We start from the raw sequence: 20819 nt of genomic DNA, 5'->3' as shown, positions 1-20819 counted from the left end.
TAAAAATAATTTCAAAAACAAACATTTTAAATTGTTATATATGTTATATTGTGTTATATATGTATAAATATGTTATACAGTTCAGTGGATGCAGATTCTGACAGTCCTTGTATTATATCCGTGGTGTTCAAACTGTGCGATTTAGTATTTCCCTACCTTTAATTTTGTGAAAATTTACCTTCCACAAAGTAAACAGTGCCAAAACAAGCAACTTAAAATTTAATGTACTTAATATAAAAGATAAAGTGAAAATTTTAGGTTTGTTGAAAGGTGGTATGTCTCTAGCAGAAGTCTCCCTGATTGTACCAAAACAGTAATTTATAGCTGTATTGTGAAATATGGAGTTGTGGAAAAGCACTATCATACACAGTGAAACTAGTGATCAGGCAAAACTCCAAATACTGAATTTTAGAACAATAAGAGAAATTTTTAGCCCGTCAGCAGTGCTAAAAGACAAAGAGAAAGTCTAAGCGACATTCCTAAGCACCATGTAAACTTTTTAAAGAAACAAGAGACCTGATATCCACACAGAGCTAGCACTGGAGAAAAAGTTCCCTACACTTACTGGTAAATTTATGTGGTACCCTAACAAACTGAGAAACACCTCAAGGGTCCTATCATTTTACTGCTTAAAGAAGCAGAAGCCACTATCTTTTTATATTTCCAAGTCTCAATACTGCACTGGTTCAGAAGACAGCCATCTAGTGAGAAACTGTATCCACAGGGAAATGACTGTGACTTTGATACAGTTCACAGAGAAATTTATGCTGTGGGAGCAGCTGGTGGTCTCCATTTAAAACTGGGGGGCGGGGGACACGGTTAGAACTCTGTCCCTGTGTAGAGAAGTGAGACCAGGTCTGTAGACTTGGCAAGGCTGGGTCTGAGATCATGTGGTGGGGCTGGCAGATCCCTCAGTTCCCACAGCTCACCATCCAACACAGACTTTATTCGTTCTGTGGCTTCTGTGCTCAGCAGCACAGAGGGGTATGATGCTGCTGCTTGGACATTTGCTACACCTAAGGGTGAGGGCACTGATAGAGGGTCTCTCAGGAGGAAGGGAACATTCACACAATTGGTTCACAAGATCATTCATGTAGAAGAGCATGGATGGGGATCCAGCCATCACAGTGTATCTATGTGTGCACATGAGCCCATTAAAATGAATACAGTTCTGCATTTACAGGGCAGGGTAAAAGCTCTTCCTCCATACTACCCTATCTACTTTGGACCATTTAATGTGAACTGAGAAGAAACACATCTGAATTACCTGAGGTCTACTACCCCTGCTCCCATATCACATAGGCTCCCAAATTGGAAACCCTGGAAAGAAGCATCTCCATTTCAAACACACACAGCAAAGAAGAATTTTTGACCTTTTGTTCTCTTCCTAAACTATTTTTTGTGTTCATTTAATTATATTTTAATTACTGAATTGGATCTTTCTCTCTTCTCATTTTTATTCTTTTTTATATAAATTTTACTTTAAAAAATATACATCTTTTTTCTGTATAGATTTTACTCTAAAAATACTGTACAGAGGGGTTACAGTTACATGAATAAGGTAAATGAGTAAATTTCCTAGTGAGTCTTGTTACCGCCTCCTTTTTTTTCCTCAAAAATGTATGTCCTTTTAGTCTACTCTCCTCCTTTTTTTTCTAGATACTTGGATTGTTGTTTTTTATTATCCTTTTTATCTTCAAAGAGTTGTACAAAGGAGTTATCATTCTACAAATCAGTTTATATAAGTACAATGCATCTTGAAACATGTCAATGCTTCATCATTTCCTCCCTTTCTTCCTAATCTTTCCCCTCAATTTTCTTCATTTTGTAGACTATGCATTGAATATTGTGACTGCATCCCACGCCCCCTTCTTCCTCTCTTCATTCATCTATCTTCCTCCCTTTCAAGTACTAGTTTCTTGGACTGTTAGACTGTTAGTTTTTCTAAGGAATTATATCATTTGAATTCTTCCCTGTAAATACTATAGTTCAGTTAATATATTTGTGTACACTTGAACACAACTGCGTATGTGTTTACTCATACATTTATAAATTAGTTCTAGCTTCCACATAGGAGTACTCAAAACAACCAGAAAAAAAAAATGACAAGAATATATCTTTTTAAAATAACCTTGGAAAAAGTAAGAATAAATTTAAATATAAATGCTTTTAATTCTCCAATAAGGAAAAGGGATGAGGAGAAGGAAGAGAAGGGAGTGGGGCAGGGGGAGGAGGGGAGGAGGAGGAAGAGGAGGAGACTGAGGAAGGCTTGCTATAGTGGTTTCATACCTGTAATCCTAGCTACTGGGAGGTGGAGATAGGAGGATTGTGGTTCAAGACCAGTCTGGGCAAAAGTTAGCAAGACTTCATCTGGGAAGCAAAGCAAAAAGAGTCGGAAGCCTAGCTCTGTGGCAGAACATTTGTCTAGCAAGAACAGATTCTGAGTTCAAAGAAGAGGAGGAAAATAATCTCTTTGGGAATAATGAGGCACCAAACTATAAAGTTACAATTGTCTTCATTAAGAGTTTAAAAGCCTATTACAATACAGTAAATCAATTAATCTTGAAATAATAATATAAACAGAGGAGAGGATAGTTTTGAAAGGTTTGATAGCTCCAGAGATGAAAATTTAAGTCATAATCTTTAGGACCACTTGTAATTGTCAATTCAGAACCAAGGTGGTCCAATCTCTTTTGTTCACCCAAGTTTTGTAAAATATTAAGAATTTCACTTAAGTGTTCCATACCTTAACCCAAATATTTAAGTATTTGTCCATGTTAAATGTGAAGTCAATTATACATACCACTTGAATAGCAGTGACTTGGCTACATCCATTTTCCCTTGTTTATATTCTGTTATTGCTAGAGCTGTCAAGATATGGGCTTTGTCTTGCTCTGATTCAACAACAGACAAGGCTCTTTCATAGGCTATTATATTGAATTGGAAACAAGCAAACAAACAAATATATACATATAAGTAATTCTGATTGACAAAGTGTGTCATTTTTTTCCTTTTCTAATTTATCAAAACGATTTATATAAAATTACATCTTATTGTTCCCTATTGTCAAGTAGATGGCATAAAAATTTATAATTAACAATCTACTTTGATTTAGCTATTTAAAGATGATTCTGGGGTATCATTAAGATTGTTATGGGACAATCTCTACCTTCTACATCCAGAATTTATAGGCAAGGTAACCTTGAGTTATTGTTTTTTAAGTGCCATCTGTGGCCAGAAATGGAGATCTGAAGACACTGAGGAAATATCAAAGCACCCAGTACAGAGCAAGAAACTTCACCAGGCAGAAGACACTTTAAATTAGCTGCCCACATACAAAATCATATATGTAAAAATTTACTTATCTAACATAGTTGGAGAAACCAAAACCTAACAATGGTTGAAGTCTTCATTTATAGAAAATTTCATTTGAGCAGTACAGAGTAGTAATCGTCTCTTTTCAAATTCATGTATCTACTATAAATGATCTTAGGGTTCAGTTTGACTATCTGCAAAATAAATATTTGGCCCATAGCACTACTGTAAGGACTATGTGCTACCAAACATATTAAATAAAGTTAACAAGTACCTATTACAGCTCCAACTCCCAGTAAGATTTTAATAAACATGTTACCCCTAACACCAACTCAGCACTATACCTTTTTATACATAAGCTCATTATGATGAAACTCTACTCAGCTCTGTAAAAGATGTACCTTTTAGCTTCAAGTAATATACTTACCTTGATTGCTCTCTTTATACAGTCCTTTCATGAACAAGGCTAATGCAAAACCTATGATATCTTCTAAGTCTTTAAGGGGTGTTGACTTAAAAGCTTGGATAGCTTTATCATATTCACCAATGGAACTGAAAAGCAAAACGCAACTTACTTTTAATATTGAAAATCATTTGGGCTAGTATCAGAATATAGAGACTACATTAAGGACCTATTTAAAAGTTCACATTCACTTTATTTTTAAATAATGTAATTCAATATGATGTAACCAATTAATGCCAAAGTTGTTGAAAAATCTTATAATAGAAAACATGTCAAAAATAGGATCCACTAGATATGAGTAGAATAACACTTGTTTCTTTTAAATTCTACATGAAAATGACCAGTTCTGCTAAATTAGTGTCTTTTCTAAAAACCAAACTTTAACCAAATTTCAAGTTATAAGAATGATTTCAAGTTGACCTTTATAGAAAATTCTAATTTTTTAAGCATAGTACATTAGTTAAACATCGCCCTCTGAGTATGATACTAAGATATTTAACAGCTTAATGTCATAAAATGCCTAATTAGAATCAAACTTAGTTGTTGAATGAACTATTTATCTGCACATTAATTTGTCTTGGAACACATATACACCCAATGAAATTTCATAAAACTATATGTCATCTTTTCTGTTTAATAGTGATACTATAAATTATAATATTTACCAACGCATAATACCAATTGATAACAAAATAACTTGTTCAGCTTATTTCAAAATGAAAAGACAGTGCCAGGTGCTGGTGGCTCATGCCTGTAATCCTAGCTACTTAGGAGGCTAGATCTGAGGATCGTGGTTCAAAAAACAGCCAGGGCAGGAAAGTCTGTAAGACTCATCATCTCTAATTAACAGCTAAAATGCTGTTGGTGGATATTCTACCATTTGAACCATTTTGCTACAGCCTGGCATTTTGCTGATTAGTTGAACAGAGTCTCACAAACTTTTCTGTTTAGGCTGACCATGACTTTCAAGGTCTTGATTTCCTTAATAGTGGAATTATAAATGTAAGCCATCAGTACCTAATTTCAACATATTTCCTTTTATGCTTAGTCCTCTAAGGGTAAGGAGGGAAATGTTCTAAAACCTAAAAGGAATTGGATATTTAGTAGAACTGGGGGGATTTTGAGCTGTGGCTCAAGTGGTAGAGTGCTAGCTTTGTGCAAAAAAAAAAAAAAAAAAGGCTCAGGGAAAGAGAAGTTATATACATTATATAAGCTCAACTGCTACCACCTAAGAATCTTAGTGATATTTATTTCTTGTATTCATTACTATAATCTTTTCCCCCCACTTTTGGCAGTATTTGGAGCTGAACTCAGGCTTGGAACCTGCTAGCTGGGCCCATTATTACTGCAGCCATACCCCAGTTCTTTTTGCTTTGTTTTTTAAGAGGGTCATGAATTTTGTTTTGTCTGGACCTGTGTGGACCACAAATCTTCCTAGTTACACTTCCCAAATAGTTTGGAGAACAAGTTTGTTCAATGATAGCCAGCTATTGATTGATTGAGGTTTTGCTAACTTTTTGTCTAAACTGGCTTCAAATCTTGACCCTTCCAATCTCTTCTTGATGTATGGCCCACATTATAGAAGCCATTACATCCAGCCTTACAAAAGCTTCTTAATCTTAGATGACAAAAGTGGGAATTAAAAAGACAGACAAGGGCTGGGAAGGTGGCTCAGTGGTAGAGCACTTGCCTTGCATGCCTGAGTCCCTGGGTTCGATTCCTCAGCACCACATAAGCAAAAAGAAAAAAGCTGGAAGTGGGGCTGTGGCTCAAGTGGTAGAGCGCTAGCCTTGAGCTGAAGAGCTGAGGGACAGCGCCCAGGCCCCGAGTTCAGGCCCCACGACCAGACCTCCCCCAGCCCCCTCCAAAAAAAAAAAGACAGGTGAGCTTTGCTTCTTAAGTAATTTTATAAAGGTGACAAAAACTTGTAAAATTATTCATCTCAAATTCTGGTAGCTAGTTTTACATGTGGACCATATACCTGGCCAAACAATTGGTTTGTAATCTTATTCATCCTTTGTTTTTTTTTGAGCCAACTCTTTAAGGAAAGGTATACAGCTCCCTTTCGATCCTCTCCATGTATGATTTCAAAGGAGTTCCTTGTCCCCAAATCTTCATTCCCAATTTAAGAATATACAGTAAATTAAAACACATACACATTCCAACTTTTAGGCTACTACTATTAAAGACAGAAGCTATCCTTCCTCTAAATGTTGTCCAGAACACAAGCCATCACCTGTAATTTTACTCCTCAGAAAGCATCTGGGCTAGATATTAGCAGAGGGCAGGAAAGCATTAATTCAGCTCTGTTCTCTGGGAATCATGTATCGTACACATCTCACTGCTCTGGGCACTGGCCATCATCTCATAGTCCCACAGCTTTCCCAGAAAAAAACAAACAAACAAACAAAACAGTAGGTGCCCGGAATTAAGGGGGAAAAAATGCTTACCATAATAATCTTCCATAATTTCTTACTGCAGCATGGTAAATATCTTGATCTTCTCCAGTCTGTAACAACAAAATTGCCCTTAAAAAAAGGACAAGATATTTTAAATCATCTATATGCAACAGCACTGCTTTACTTTTCCCTCCTTAGGTGAAAACTTATTTCTAATTTCTGTACTGACTTCTACTGATACTTTATTGTTACTTATAATACCTTATTTGTATTTTATGAAACTGATACTGTAAAAGCTATTAAATAGATATTTAGAGTTTAGCTTGTCAGGAAAATAATTTTTATAAAATAATATCTCAGCTTTTTTAGCACGTGAAATATTTGTGATATCCTATTTCTAAATATTCCAAATTTTCTTATTTAAGCATGATAAATCATAGTGTCACTGTGCTATATTTCAATATATTTTACTTTGTAGAGGACACTCTTGAAAATACTAATAGCTTTACATAAGAAGGCAGGAAATCAGGATTCTCATGCAACTCTTGAGCTACACATACATAAAAATGAGTGAGGACCATGAGTCAGGTAGTCTATCAGAAGCCCTCTAGACTTAGAACAAATATGCCAAAGGTGCCAAGATATCTCTCCCTCTCTCTCCCTCTCCCTCTCCCTCTCTCTCCCTCTCCCTCTCCCTCTCCCTCTCCCTCTCCCTCTCCCTCTCCCTCTCCCTCTCCCTCTCTCTCTCTCTCTCTCTCTTTCTGTTTGAACTCAGCATCTGAACTCAGGGCTTTACACTCACTCCCACCTGGGCCATACCATCAACTATTATGTATTTTTGTTGTTGTTTGCTCTGGTTATTTTTGAGATAGAGTATCACGTTCTGCACAGGCAAGGCCAGGCTGTGATCCTCTGGATGTCAATATCCTACATAACTGGGATGACAGTGCCTAGTTACTAGTTGATAAGTTGTTACACATTTTTGTCCTGATTGGTTTCAAACTGTAATCCTTTCAATCTTTGGTTCCTAGTAGCTAATAATTATAGGTGGGCACCATCTTGCCCAGCTAATACATTTTCGTGTGCGTGCGTGCGTGCGTGTGTGTGCATGTGTGTGTGTGTGTGCATGTGCATGCCATTACAGTGGTTAAACTGAGGGCCTCCCTATCTTGCTTTTGGTGGATATTCTACCACTTGAACCATTTTGCCACAGCCTGGCATTTTGCTGATTAGTTGAATGGAGTATCACAAACTTTTCTGTTTAGGCTGACCATGACTTTCAAGGTCTTGATTTCCTTAATAGTAGAATTATAAATGTGAGCTATCAGCACCTAATTTCAACATATTTCCTTTTATGCTTAGTCCTCTAAGGGTAAGGAGGGAAATGTTCTAAAACCTAAAAGGAATTGGATATTTAGTAAAACTGGGGGGATTTTTTTTTTCCTTTTCTGTTTAAAGAGGATTTGCCTGGAAAAATAAAATCCGAGTAAGGCTTCTTATCCTCTTGATATTACATAAAGAACAAAATCCACAAGAATCATGAAGTATTACAGAAATTAAAACTATTTCTGGCTGAATACATGAATATGGTTTCAAGCCTCACTACAAGGCCAAAACAGCAGTCAAAATTAGTGCCTAAGTGACTGTGGGAATAGCACTAATGCCTAAAGAGTAGCCAGTATTAGATTCAGTGTCTGTAACTATTGTATGCAGAGACATAGAAAACACCCTCAAGATGCTTAGATTTCTCTCTTAAAAATCATGCTCATTGCTGCATTCTGTCATATTTATATGGTTTGTTTCTTGATAAGTTTATTGAGAATGAAAGAAGTAAAATTGTATACATCTTAAAAAACACCTTCTTGTTTACATAGCCTCCAGTACCATCTAGTGATTACTCCTTTGAACTACAGACAGATCCATAAAAAGATGTGGCAAAGTATTTGGGATGCCTCAGTTAAACCTAGCAAGACCTACAAATATTCACTTAGATTCGAAATAAAAATATCATGCCATACAGGCAGGTTAGGCAATCAGACTTTTTAAATTTTACAGTTACTAGTAAGATTAATAGTTTTTGTTGTTGTTGTTGTTGTTGTTTTCTGGTATGAGGGTTTGAACACAGGGCCTCAAGTACTTGCAATGAGAGTTGTGGACTTTTCCACCTGGTTAGCTTCAAATTGTAATCCTCCAGATCTCAGGCCATATGGGTAGCTAGTTATACAGGCAAGAGACAATGGTATCCTGGCAATATTTATTTTTCTATTCGTTTATTCATCCACTTTCAGAGAACAAGAGTTTAAACTGATTTCATTGAGTGGAGTAGTTACTCCACTCAAGTTGTCTAGCTCTTTTGTTTCTTAAGTATGCCAAGGTGCTTCTGTTTGGAAGCACTTGCTCTTGCTTGCTGTTCCTTCTGCTTATATGCTCTTGCCCAGATAACCAAATGGCTGGGGACCTTGATTCCTCCCAGTACACAATGACTCCTCACTCCTCATAAACTTGCCTTCAAAGCCACTTCCTATTTCTGGACCTTCATTCTACTTTAATTCTTTCTTAATATTTATTACTATCATCACAGTTATTTATTCTTGAGTAGCTCCTACCACTAGAACTAAATTGTGAGTGTTAAGGACAAATATGGCACACAGAAGAATCCAATAAATATTTGTTGAATTGTGCAAACATATAGCAGACACTAAAGTGATTCAAGCAAAAGCAAACAAGTAGAACAAAATGTCATTTTCTGTCTGGTTGAACACTCTTATCTAACAAAGCTAGACAAAGTTTAGAGAATAGGGTTGGTTTGTGCCTCTCTTTTCCTTCATCCTTCCCTTTCGTCTATTCCCACTCCTTTACTATAAGTAATAAGAACCAAAATACAGCTGAAAATTTGGGACTGCATCTTTTCATATCTTAAGATGCAATAAAAATATACAATGAAGATCACGAAGCAAGTCAGAACACTGAGTACCTTTTCCAGAAGAACACAGAATATCTAAAAAGACTAACTGACTAAATTACTGCACTGCAAATAAATGTAGCTTACCTTTGGTATGCTTCTGCTGCTTCCTTTTTCAGTTGTAGATGTTCATTTAAGTAACCCAACATTGTAAAAGCTGGAGCATAATTCTGAATTCTTTCTGTAAATCCAGAAATGTTTACTCTTTATGATATTCATACTTTCTATGTTCACGAAAGTATTAACTTAATTTCCATTTTTTCAGTATCTGAAATACCAGACTACTCACTGAAATCATTAGCACTACTAAGAACCATTGTCTAATTTTATCTTAAATATTCCAGTGTCATTTTATAATATTACAAATTACTGAATATTACTGAATTACTATAATTATTACTATAACAATTACTGGATAGTTATATGTAACTTGTAGTTTTAGAGTTTAATTTTTTTCTCTACAGTATAATAATCTGAAAATATAACTTAAAACTACTAGACATTTATAAGAAAATCCAATCTTGTGGCTAATCAACAAACCTTATTGTGATTTAATTTAACAATAATTTCTTTTGATTGTTCTGCTCCAGTCTGTACATGTTTTAAGGAAGAGAATTTCAATATTGTATACCAGGAACAGAAGATGATTTGGGTACTTTCAGTGATGTCAAAAAACATGTATTAACAAAGTACAATGTAAAAATGTATCTATGTAACTGGTTAGGTTGTAACATCAAAGCATAAGGTGGAAACCAGATAATCTGTTATTCTTCCAAAATCCCTAAAGTCACTATATAAGAAGGAGATTAGAAAACTTGGTCACACACAGGTGCCTGAGGACAAACTACACAAGATGCCCTAAAACAAACTATAATAGGATAGACTACATTCCATCTCTCATCAGCATCTTACTGCTTCTACTTTGCTGGGGGTTTTTTTGGGGGGGAGGAGGTACTAAGCAAAAAAGAGTTGAGTTTGTCAAGTAAATATTTGATATTTAAGAAAAATTAAAAACATCTACACATATTTGTTAGAAAATGATTTGTTCATTATTTCAGATATCAAAATTTTACTGAAAGCTTGACATAAATTATACTTTAAATTATAGGTAACTCATCAGAATTCTGATCATATACCTCCTTAGCTCTAGGTACTTATTAGTCTTTCATTTTGACATACTGCATAACATGACAATTTTACCATTTTCTATACAAGTATACCAGGCTAAATGAATGAATAGAATCTCTTTATGGTGAGCCATTTGTCTTGCTATTCATCTTCACATTATTCTCTTGTTATTTTCTGCTATTGGAATCTCTTGCTCATATCCCTTGATTTTTTGTTGGTGTTTTGTCAGAGGCTATCATTTCCATCACATCTACAGAGGCCAAGTGCTCTGGCCTAAGTGCTTACTAAATTCTAAGCAGTAGAGAGTTTCTTTTGTATATGCGGACAAACCTAAAAGTCGATTGTATGGTATGCCCAAGGGTTCACTCATGACTACTAAGTAGCAGAGCAGAGACTAAAACTACCTAATGATAATTTCATTATAGAAGACAGGAAATAATTTTTTTTAATGGCTAGTAAACTTTGGCATTCTGTCAATTTCCTAAACCTGTGTTTCCAATATCCTATGGAAAACTCAGGCTTTAAAGTGGGTGGTTAAAGGCAATGAGTGTGGCACTTCATGAATATTATCTCATCTTATTCTCACAAGTCCACAACCAAAGTATTATGACTTACCGTTTCTAAGGAGAGAAAGGAAGTTAGAAGAAGTTAGAAAGCAGTAGCGAATCAGGCCTAGGCACCAAAACACTTTCCAGTATAAGTAAATCACTTTCATCCTGAATCATTAATGAGTCTAATCATTCTTCACAATTCTTTAGTTTAAAAAAGCAGACTGCTTGGCCACAGCAACAAAAAAAAGCAGACTTATGTCTTAAAATCATTAACATTTCATATGGAATGAATTAACAACAAATTCTTAAAGTTATATTATCAAATCTTGATATTGTAGAACATATACCTTACCCACATATTTGCACAAAACAACTTGTGCTGCTGGAATAGCATTCATCTGGAGGATGTTGTACTGGTACAGCTCTGTTTCTCTGTTGCTTTTATCTTGCAATGTTGTGCAGACCCAATATGCATAACCTATTGCTCCCTCAGTCTATAAAAAAGAAAAAGTTATTAAGTAGATATAGGGTAATAAATATGCCAATAAAAGCTAAGAAGTAAACAACACAATTCAATACACTAAATTTTACAACCTAGTCTTTTTTTAAGCGAAATGTTATGTGCTTTTGAAGGGTCCTATCTTCTGAGGGGGTCTTGTAAACTTTTTGCCTGGGCCAGCTTCCATCTGAGCTCCTCCCAATGTTCACCTCCCAGGTAGCTAGGATTACTACAAATACCCACGAGTACTAATCATGTTGTGAGCCACCTTACTCAGCTGGCAGACCTAAGTTTCACTTCTATTGTTACCATTTTAATTTAAACTGTTTAAACCTATTTTAATTAAATCTGTTTTGATTAAACTCTCCTCCTGACACAAACATCTCAAGATTAAAAAAAATTATATCATTTGCTCCCATCCTAAGTGAAAGAATCAAATAGGTTAAAGTGCTGAAAATGGCCTTGTGAGATGAGTCAGTTTTCCCTTTCTCAGCAACATTCCCACAGGTCAAACAAAACTAACAACGTCTCTAAATAATTTTTTTTTTCATGTCCACTAAGTTTAGCTGTCACCTCATGTCCACTTTTTTCTTCTCTTTTTTTGTGCTTGCACTAGAGCTTGAATACAGGGACACTTGAGCTATGCCTACTGTACAGTTTTTGTTTTTGTTTTTTAACTGGCTAGACACTTTTCTTCTCAGCTCTCAGCCTTCATGAATAGCTATGATTACAGGTGTAAGCCATCAGCAAGCAGCATCATGTCTACTTTTTTTGGTGGTCCTAGTTTCTATTCTGACCTTGTTACTATATCCATTAAATTGTAAGATTATTTTCCTCATCAACTTCTGAAAGCTGAAGAAAAGTAGAAGCTCTTTGAATTTAACTTATCTTCTTCTAAAGAAGAACAAATATTAGAAACATCTACTATCTTTACCATCTTATACCACTATCCATTTTCTTAGTATGAATAACCTGCTAATTTATGAATCCTCAAGAAAAATGTTAAAATTCTTACATGCATCCTGAGTTCTGTAGTGTGCCTAAAAAGATCCATGGTGTCGTAACTTCCAATTGTCTCTGCAATAAGAGCCTGCAAGATATATTTTAAAAGAAATAACTTAAAAAGAAATAATGATAAATAAATTTAGTAGACCCAAAGGTATACTAGCTATGCTTAAAAGCAAAGTTAGTATGGTTTTGGTAGTACTGAGGTATGAATTCAGAGCTTTGAGCTTATTAGGTAAGTGTTCTACAGCTTTGAGCTATACTCTCGGCTCTTTTTCTTTTTCTCCTTGGGCTCAATAACTTGATACAGAGATTAACACAAAAATGCCATTGGTCCCAGATGCTATTCTACTTAAGGGGAAAAAGAATTGTTTTCTTTCCTCTCTCCCCTTGCTTCAAGAAACAAAAGATTCAATAGTAATACAGTAAACAATATCTAATCTCAGATTATTGATTAAATGGAATGGCTGATTCTCATACTGTTCCTTGAACTGACTGCTAATTCATCATAATTCCTCAATTAGACAAACTACTGAAGGCCACTCAGTCCACTCCAGCTACCTTCTTTTTCAGGTGATAAAAAAATCCAAAGAACTAATACGTTAAGGTAAATCTGTCAATGACAGATTTAAACTAGTAACTAAGAACAATGATTCTATTTGGCCATGCAACAATTTAAATATAAGAGAGGAGAGTATACTCCTAAGTGCTAAATGAAGTGATGGTTTTATAGAGAACGAAAAAGAATAATCAAAATGATCTTTGTAAATGTGTATTTTCTAGGTAAAAGAGTTCTGGGCTTGCTTTTTAGGCAGAGTAATGTCAACTGATGAGGTACAAAGTTTAATAACTATAAGCTCTGTGACCCTAGGTATAATACTTAGGAGCTCTGAGCATCAATTTGCAGATGTATAGAGTATAATAACAGCTGCCACACAAAGGACTGACGATAGAGTAACTGAAATAATGTGTGGATAGAGCTAACCATAATGACTGGTACAAAGAAGGCTTTTAAGAGTTAACTTTGTCATTATCACTGTTACTTACATGAACAGACTATGTCCTAAGTTTATTAATAATTCTGTTATATATCTTACTTGTCCAATCCAGCACATTAAATAAGATGGATCAAGGGACTGAGCCATTTTGAAAGCTTCATGAGCTTGCTAGGTAAAAAAAAGCAAAGACAGAAAATACCACATTAAGTAATTTAATAAATTTAAAATTAAATTATAATTTTTTAAAAAACACAAAATAATTGAGTATAAAAAGTTAAGTATGTCATAAATACATATGAACCCAAACTTCACTGTTTGAGCATGATTCACATTGCTTAATGCTTAGCTACTATATATGTGGTCTTAAAACAATCCTGGTACAATAGATTCTTAACAAGTTATGAGTTCTAGTCTCTAGCATAACACCAGTAACCTACAGTCTGCAGAACTTTTAACCAATTATATATCCATTTGTTAGTCACAGGCTTGAAAAAATGATTTTCAATAAGGCTATATCTATTCTCTTTAAGATTAACTAAAAGGATATGAACTCACAACCAACTAAGTCCAAAACATTGATCTGCTACTTTAGAAAGAGGAAATCCCATCATAATTCTGTACTAGATAGTCAAGAAATTCCTCACTGGGGGCATTAACTGGCATCCTTTTTACTTTTTCCTGCTACAAAAAGTAATTTATGCCAGTGCTGATAGCTCATGTCTATAATGCTAGCTACTCAGGAAGCTGAGATCTAAGGATTGAAGTTTCAAGTCAACTGGAGCAGCAAAGTCCTTGAGACTCTTATCTCCAGTTAACTTACCAAAGAAAAAAAGTCAGAAGTGTTGCTGCATGGAGTAGAGAGAGACTTATTTTTAGTAATAAAAAGTAACCCTATGAACAATAACTATGTCATGAACTAAAACCACATCTGTGTCCTATTAACTGAGAAACTACTTGATTTGAAATATGTGCTAATTTATTTTATTTTTATAAGGTGTTAGGGATCAGACAAAAGACTTTTAACATGCTAAATATGTACCGGGCTTCAAATATAGCACTTCATATAGTTTAAGATCCAAATTAATATGTTCAATCTATTTACAATTGTCTAAAGTCATTGTCTTTGCATTGACTAAATGTATTTCTAAGAATATTATGGAAGATTTTTTTTTTTGTCATGGGGCCTGAACTCTGGGCCTGGGCACTGTCCCTCAGCTCTTCAGCTGAAGGCTAGCGCTCTACCACTTGAGCCTCAGTCCCACTTCCAGCTTTTTCTGCTTATGTGGTGCTGAGGAATCGAACCTAGGACCTCATGCATGCAAGTCAAGCACTCTATCACTGAGTCACCTTCCCAGTCCCTGGAAGATTTTTTATGATAAGATGCAATATACTGAACGACAAAACAATACAATTGCGGTAATTATCTGTGTATATGTGGCATCTTTTCAAACATTACCTATAAACATGTACTAGTTACTTAATTTCCAACAATCTAGTGTGTAACTGTTCAACTATTTCAGAGTAAATAGTGACACTTCTTTTTTGCGGGGGGGGGGGGGGGAGGGAAGAGGTCGCTCATGGGGCCTGAACTCTGGGCCTGGGTGCTGTCCCTCAGCTCTTCAGCTTGAGGCTAGCTCTCTACCACTTGAGCCTCAGCCCCACTTCTGGCTTTTTCTGTTTATGTGTTGCTGAGGAATCGAAACCAGGGCTTCATTCATGCAAGGCAAGCACTCTACCACTGAGCTACCTTCCCAGCCCCAACAACTAAAATCTAAATCACATAAGCAAAGGTAAAACACTAAATACTAAATCATCTCTCCCTTACCTTCACTCCCTTACCTTAACAGTGTACAAGAACTTCTCTTCCTTATGTACAGATGAAAACACTCAACTAATTCATTAATTTTTTTAACCTCTAAATATCAGATCAGTATAAGATCAGAAGTTTCATAATCATAGTTGAAGGAAGGTATGTATCACTCAACATAATAAATTGATTATCATCATTTAATTACACAGTCATTATTCAACAAAATAAACTAGATGTCATTAATTAGCATAGTTATGATATACCAAGAGGTAAAATGTGTAAAGTATTTCATCACAAGAAGCTTATTTATTATGAGAAATCATAAATAGAAAATATTTTTAATTTTTACACTAAAAAACTGGTAACACATCACCTCAATGTTTTCGTTTATGAGATACAGCACTCCCAAGTTGGTCCAGGCAACAGCATTCTAAAAACATAAGTTAAAAAAAATGAAATTCAGCTACTTCAAACCCTTGGAAATTGGTAATACTAAATTTTAAAGTTCTTTTTTAAATGGGCACATGAAACACTTACAACTTGTTCTGACTGGATGGATTTGATGAAACAGTGCTGAGCAAGGGCATAATTTTCAACACCTGAAATAGAAAAGTTGAAGTAACTGAATTTCACTTCCTGACAAAAAAACCTTCCAAAAATACTGAAGTAATAAGGTGTTACTCAATTCTCACCACTGTAACATGCAACGACACCAAGTGCATTCCAGTATAAGTGACTGCTACTGTCGAGTCTCACTGCCTTTTTCAGACACTGAAAAAGAAGTTAAATCAAAATAATTTTTACTTCTTAGAACATCAGTATTTCCACAAATATGATTAAATATGATTTTATATGAAAACACTAAAGTTTTTATCAAAAAACTACATAAAAGCTCAATTTTTTTCCAAAGTGCATAAAAATTTCTTAAAATCATACATGTAAAGACTTCTCCAGCAATTCTTTAACATCATTTGTGTTGCTGTCTATTTCTGCCAGATGCTGTGCTTGGTGATAATAATTAATTCCAAGATCACACCAGGTATTAGATGTAGACATCAATTTTAATGCCCGACCATAACACCTATAAAAAAAGAAAAAAAAGAAAAAATAAATGGTTATCTTTATAATGCCCAAATTCAACTTCAATGTTAAGAAATGGCAATTTTTATAAATTACCTTCCTCCAAGATGGAGGAGCTCATTTTTCTTTAATGTTTGTTTTCCATCTTTCTGACCAAGAAAAATTCCTAAAACATTAACATTCACTTTAGATGATGAAACTGCATGCAGGCTGGTGCAAGCATCCCCAACTAGCTTCCAAAGGCAGGATACATCAGCTCGATGTTGCAGGGCCCTAAAAGAAGAAAAAGTATATTTTCAAATTATTACCAAAAAGGTGTATGTCTCACATTACTACTTATAATTAAAATAGAAAAACTGAACAAACAAATTCTAATCTTAGCTACAATCTTAGTCAAGCTCTATGACAGCTTTTGGCAGACCCTTTACCATAATTATATCTTATCTCTTTCTTAACAGGCAGACAAAAGGAAGGAAAAGGAGGAACAAGAAAGGAACTAACTTTCAGCAGTCTTCACTATTTTTGTGTAAGGTAGCAGAAATTAAATAAATTTTTCCCGGACCATTTTATCTTTAGTACTAAATATTTAAAAGTACGTTCTTTTTGTTTATTTAAGCAATGAGCAAGCTAGTAAAGTACATATTTTATAGGTGACTATCCCATAAACTTTTAAAAAAAGAGTAAATATGCTCAGTAAATATGTTCAGACAGTTTAAAGGATTTTCATCTTAAGGCCAAAAATAACAAAAATCTAAATATGAAAATAAGAAGACTGACATTTACAGAAGGAATTGAGAGCAGAATAAATAAGCTCAAAAGGTAAATAAAAATATTTCAGAGATGAAGATTTCTTTTTAGAACAAGAAAAGGCAAAACTATAAATTTCTCTCCATTTTTCTCAATATCTTATAAATAAAACGCAGTAATTTGACTTAAGTCTCAACAACCAGTTATCACAAACTGCTGTGACAGGCAGATGGACAAGCAGATAGAACATTTTCTATAACCTTTTCTACTTGAGAAGACCAGCCAAAACATGTAGTGCCTTCCTGAGAAATATTCATTATTTCAATCATGATTGAAAACCCACTTTGATGCGGGAGCTGGTGACTCATGCTTATAATCCTACCTACTCAGGAGGCTGAGGATCACAGTTCAAAGCCATCCCAGAAACTGTGAGACTCTTATCTCCAATTAACCACCAGAAAACCAGAAGTGGTGCTATGGCTCAAATGGTAGAGCGTTTGCCTTGAACTAAAGAGCTCAAGGACAGCCCCCAGGCACAGAGTTCAAGCCCCACAACTGACAAAAAGAAAAAAAAAGAAAACCCACTTTTGAGAATTAGAAGAAAAGTCAACATTATTCCAAGTTCCTTTAAACATCTTAAAAAGTTTCTAAAATTGACAGCATGAAATGAAAAAAAATAGGGAGAGAAAAAAATGGTTATTTTAATATAATTTTATTGTTACTATTACAGAGTGGTACAGAAGGGTTACAATTCCACATGTCAACCAATGAGTATAGTTTTTCTTGGACAATGTCACTGTTTTTGTTGCCTTTCCCAAGTTTCTCCCTCCTGTCCCTGTCAACAAGTTGTATCGTTCATTTCTTACAAAACGTATATTGAATACTATGACTATTCTTAGATCTTTTAAATTTCAATTAAAACATAAAATTTCTATCAATAAATAACTCATCATCCTTTAATAATAATTGAGATGGCATAAACTTTTTTAAATTTAGAAAAAACAGTAAGTTTGAAGATTCTAATTTTAAATGTTTTATATATGACCTTAGAACTGGTTGTGAGTGCTATATGTTATCCAGAATGAAATTTGCTATACTCAGAAAAGCAATATTATAGCTAAAATACTTTAAGTAGCTATATAAAGGGATTGCAATGCACAATTTATCTTAAATACCTGTACAAACAAAGCATGTCCACTTCACAATAACTTTCTCTTTGGGAAGAACTATATTATGTAAGACTTAGTAAAAATTAAAATGTACAGACTGGCACCAGTGGCTACCACCTGTAATCCTAGCTACCTAGGAGGCTGAGATCTCAGGATCTCAGTTCAAAACAGCCCAGGCAGATACGTCCATGAGACTCTTATCTCCAATTAATGACCAAACAGTCGGAAGTAGAGCTATGGCTCAAGTGGTAGAGCACCAGCTTTGAGTGAAAAAGCTCAGAGGCAGCACCTAAGCTCAGAACCAGCACAAAAATATTAAAAATCATGGGACAGAAAGGGTTGGAAGGGTTGGATATGAGAAAAATAGCAAATGGAAGAATGCAGCTTAGAAAAGAAAGGAAAGAAAGCTGTTTTAAGAAAAACAACTGTTTGTCTAACTTGTGCACAAATTTTTGTTTTTTGAAATTAGATCTCCCCTATATTGCAATACTAGCCTTGAGCTTACAATCTTCCAGCCTCAGTTTCCCAAGTAGCTACGATTGCAAGCATATGTCATCATCTCCAGCATCATTTTTGGACTTTTAAAGTCATATTTTACAAATAATAATTATAATGAACTTAAATTCACCTATTTGCACTTCTGTAAAATACTACATTTATTAAGATTTTTTTATTCTTTTATTAGATACCACTCTATTTCTTACAGTTTCTCTCCAAAACTTGGTTGCCTATTTTATTTCAATGTCAGTCCCCCAATAAGCCTATTAAAATAGGCCCTTTCTATTGGATACAAAGCATACTGTTCACCATAATCCCTATAATCAATTCTATTATGGATATCCCCACTTCCAACTTGGAGAGAAAAAGAACAATATATGGTATCAGAACTGTTGTTCCACCAGCAGACCACTTCTTCCTTCCTGCTCTTTCCAGGTAACACCATGCCAACCACCAGAAAATAACAAAAAACTATGTTTCTATATGTTAAAAATTAATATTTTATGCTTGCTATGGGATTAACTGGCTAGTTATTCTTCATGCATGATACATTAAATAACTGCTATAATTAACAGAATAAAATTATTTTCTAGTAAATAATTTAAAAATACTAACCGAGTAAAATATTCCAGAGCTTTTTCTATGTAGTTTACAGCTTTGCCATCAAGGTAATCAACTAGAGCTGCCTTAGCCATCATAAAATGACACTCGCCCAAGCCTAAAATAAGTTTGCAGCTGTCATTAAACTATATAAAACAAACATTTGAGATGAACTTTAAATATGTATAATTTTTAAAGCTACTTTCCAAACATTAACAAAACTTAATGAAATTTCCTATTATCTTTATGTGCAATCTTGCATGCATTTAGTAAGGAATTCAAATGTCAGGGTTCTCTTAGAGTAAACATACACTAAAAATTATTAAATCTTCTCTATAAAACCCAAGAATTCCCTTAACTGGGATAGTCTCTTATCAAAACCATAGCTTCAAAAGTGGAAATGTTTTCTAAATATTACTTTAAATGACTTTATCTGTTGCCAAACAAAATTTGATCATTTTATATTAAAATCTGTATAGCAAACTATGCTTTAAAATTAATTAAAATAGTGATTTTTGCCAAGTGCCAGGTAAGCATTTCATAAACTAGAGAATTCCTTCTCTAGTGTAAAAAGTAAAGAAGAAACTTATAAAACCTAAGTAATGTTATTCAAAACAATGCCAATAAGGATTTAAACCTCAACCATTTCTTTGAAAAGGAGAAGAAAATAGAGGAAATAGAAATAACAGGTTCCACATTTTTTAAATGGTAAGATATAATAATACAAAATGTAGATTATATGATATGTTACTTTTCCTTAGACAACCAAAAGTAATTTGTTAAGAAAAAATGCATATCTACAGATACTAAAATCAACTTAATTATACAACAATGTAATTTGCTTATGAAGTTTAAAAAATGTAAATGAGCTTTTAAGTCTAATAGCTATCACATTTACCCAAAAATTAAACCTCTATCATACAATTTATTGAGTTATGAAACAAAATTTTATCTTTTTCTATTCAAAGCTACATGAGCTATACTATAAAATATTAGATCGGATACTTGCAATTGACTAAGTTCTTTTCAAGTTATTTGAGATACCTCAGTTAGGCAATTTACTCAAGGATTTTATACTTCAATATCATACAAGTCAGAACTCTTAAAGAGAAATTACCTTTCAAGGCAGGCACATAATCTTCCTTCTTGGCAATGATCAGCTGGTACTGGGCTATTGCCTCCTTATACTTGCCTAGGATTTGCTGTATTGCTGCAACCTTACACACACTGTATATGGAATCTGGGTTCAGTTCACTGGCTTTTATGAAGGACTTCAAAGCAGTTGTATAACCACCTCTGCTTAAGTATGCCTCTCCTAAAGACTCCCAACAGTTGAAGTCCTTTGGGTCTGCCCTTAAGGCTGCCTGTAAGCTTAAAATGTAAAGAAACAGTAAGAGAATTAAAAGTAAAATACATCAAAAGGAAAATATGAAATAATTCAAGTTAATCACTATTATAGGTCCTTCTATTTACAAAAATACTATGTAAAGCAGGTATATTAGTCATTATGAATGTTTTTAATACTACAAAGCTTTATTATAATAATTCCAGAATGAGTAAAAACAGTATACATTTTTGGAAAAGCGCTAAATTTC

At 34.4% G+C, this 20819-nt stretch overlaps 1 protein-coding gene across 1 annotated transcript in view; it reads right to left on the bottom strand.

Annotated features, from left to right (window-relative positions):
- Positions 1 to 20819, bottom strand: part of Ttc37 (tetratricopeptide repeat domain 37) — an 87259-nt gene that overhangs the window by 35849 nt on the left and 30591 nt on the right. The window contains exons 17-30 of the mRNA XM_042691098.1: positions 20342 to 20595; positions 19240 to 19342; positions 16307 to 16483; positions 16067 to 16211; positions 15823 to 15901; positions 15668 to 15729; positions 15504 to 15560; positions 13420 to 13488; positions 12333 to 12407; positions 11171 to 11312; positions 9227 to 9320; positions 6229 to 6306; positions 3743 to 3867; positions 2804 to 2927 (exon numbers count right to left, since the gene is read on the bottom strand). Coding sequence (XP_042547032.1) covers positions 2804 to 2927; positions 3743 to 3867; positions 6229 to 6306; positions 9227 to 9320; positions 11171 to 11312; positions 12333 to 12407; positions 13420 to 13488; positions 15504 to 15560; positions 15668 to 15729; positions 15823 to 15901; positions 16067 to 16211; positions 16307 to 16483; positions 19240 to 19342; positions 20342 to 20595 — 1584 coding nt within the window. The remainder of the gene's footprint in view (positions 1 to 2803; positions 2928 to 3742; positions 3868 to 6228; positions 6307 to 9226; positions 9321 to 11170; positions 11313 to 12332; positions 12408 to 13419; positions 13489 to 15503; positions 15561 to 15667; positions 15730 to 15822; positions 15902 to 16066; positions 16212 to 16306; positions 16484 to 19239; positions 19343 to 20341; positions 20596 to 20819) is intronic.

Source organism: Dipodomys spectabilis, unplaced genomic scaffold (genome assembly GCF_019054845.1).
Source record: "Dipodomys spectabilis isolate Male_0828 unplaced genomic scaffold, ASM1905484v1 ptg000140l, whole genome shotgun sequence".
NCBI classification, from domain to species: domain Eukaryota; kingdom Metazoa; phylum Chordata; class Mammalia; order Rodentia; family Heteromyidae; genus Dipodomys; species Dipodomys spectabilis.
The sequence above is the reverse complement of the archived record's forward strand: the minus strand, read 5'-3'. Positions and strand labels throughout refer to the sequence as shown.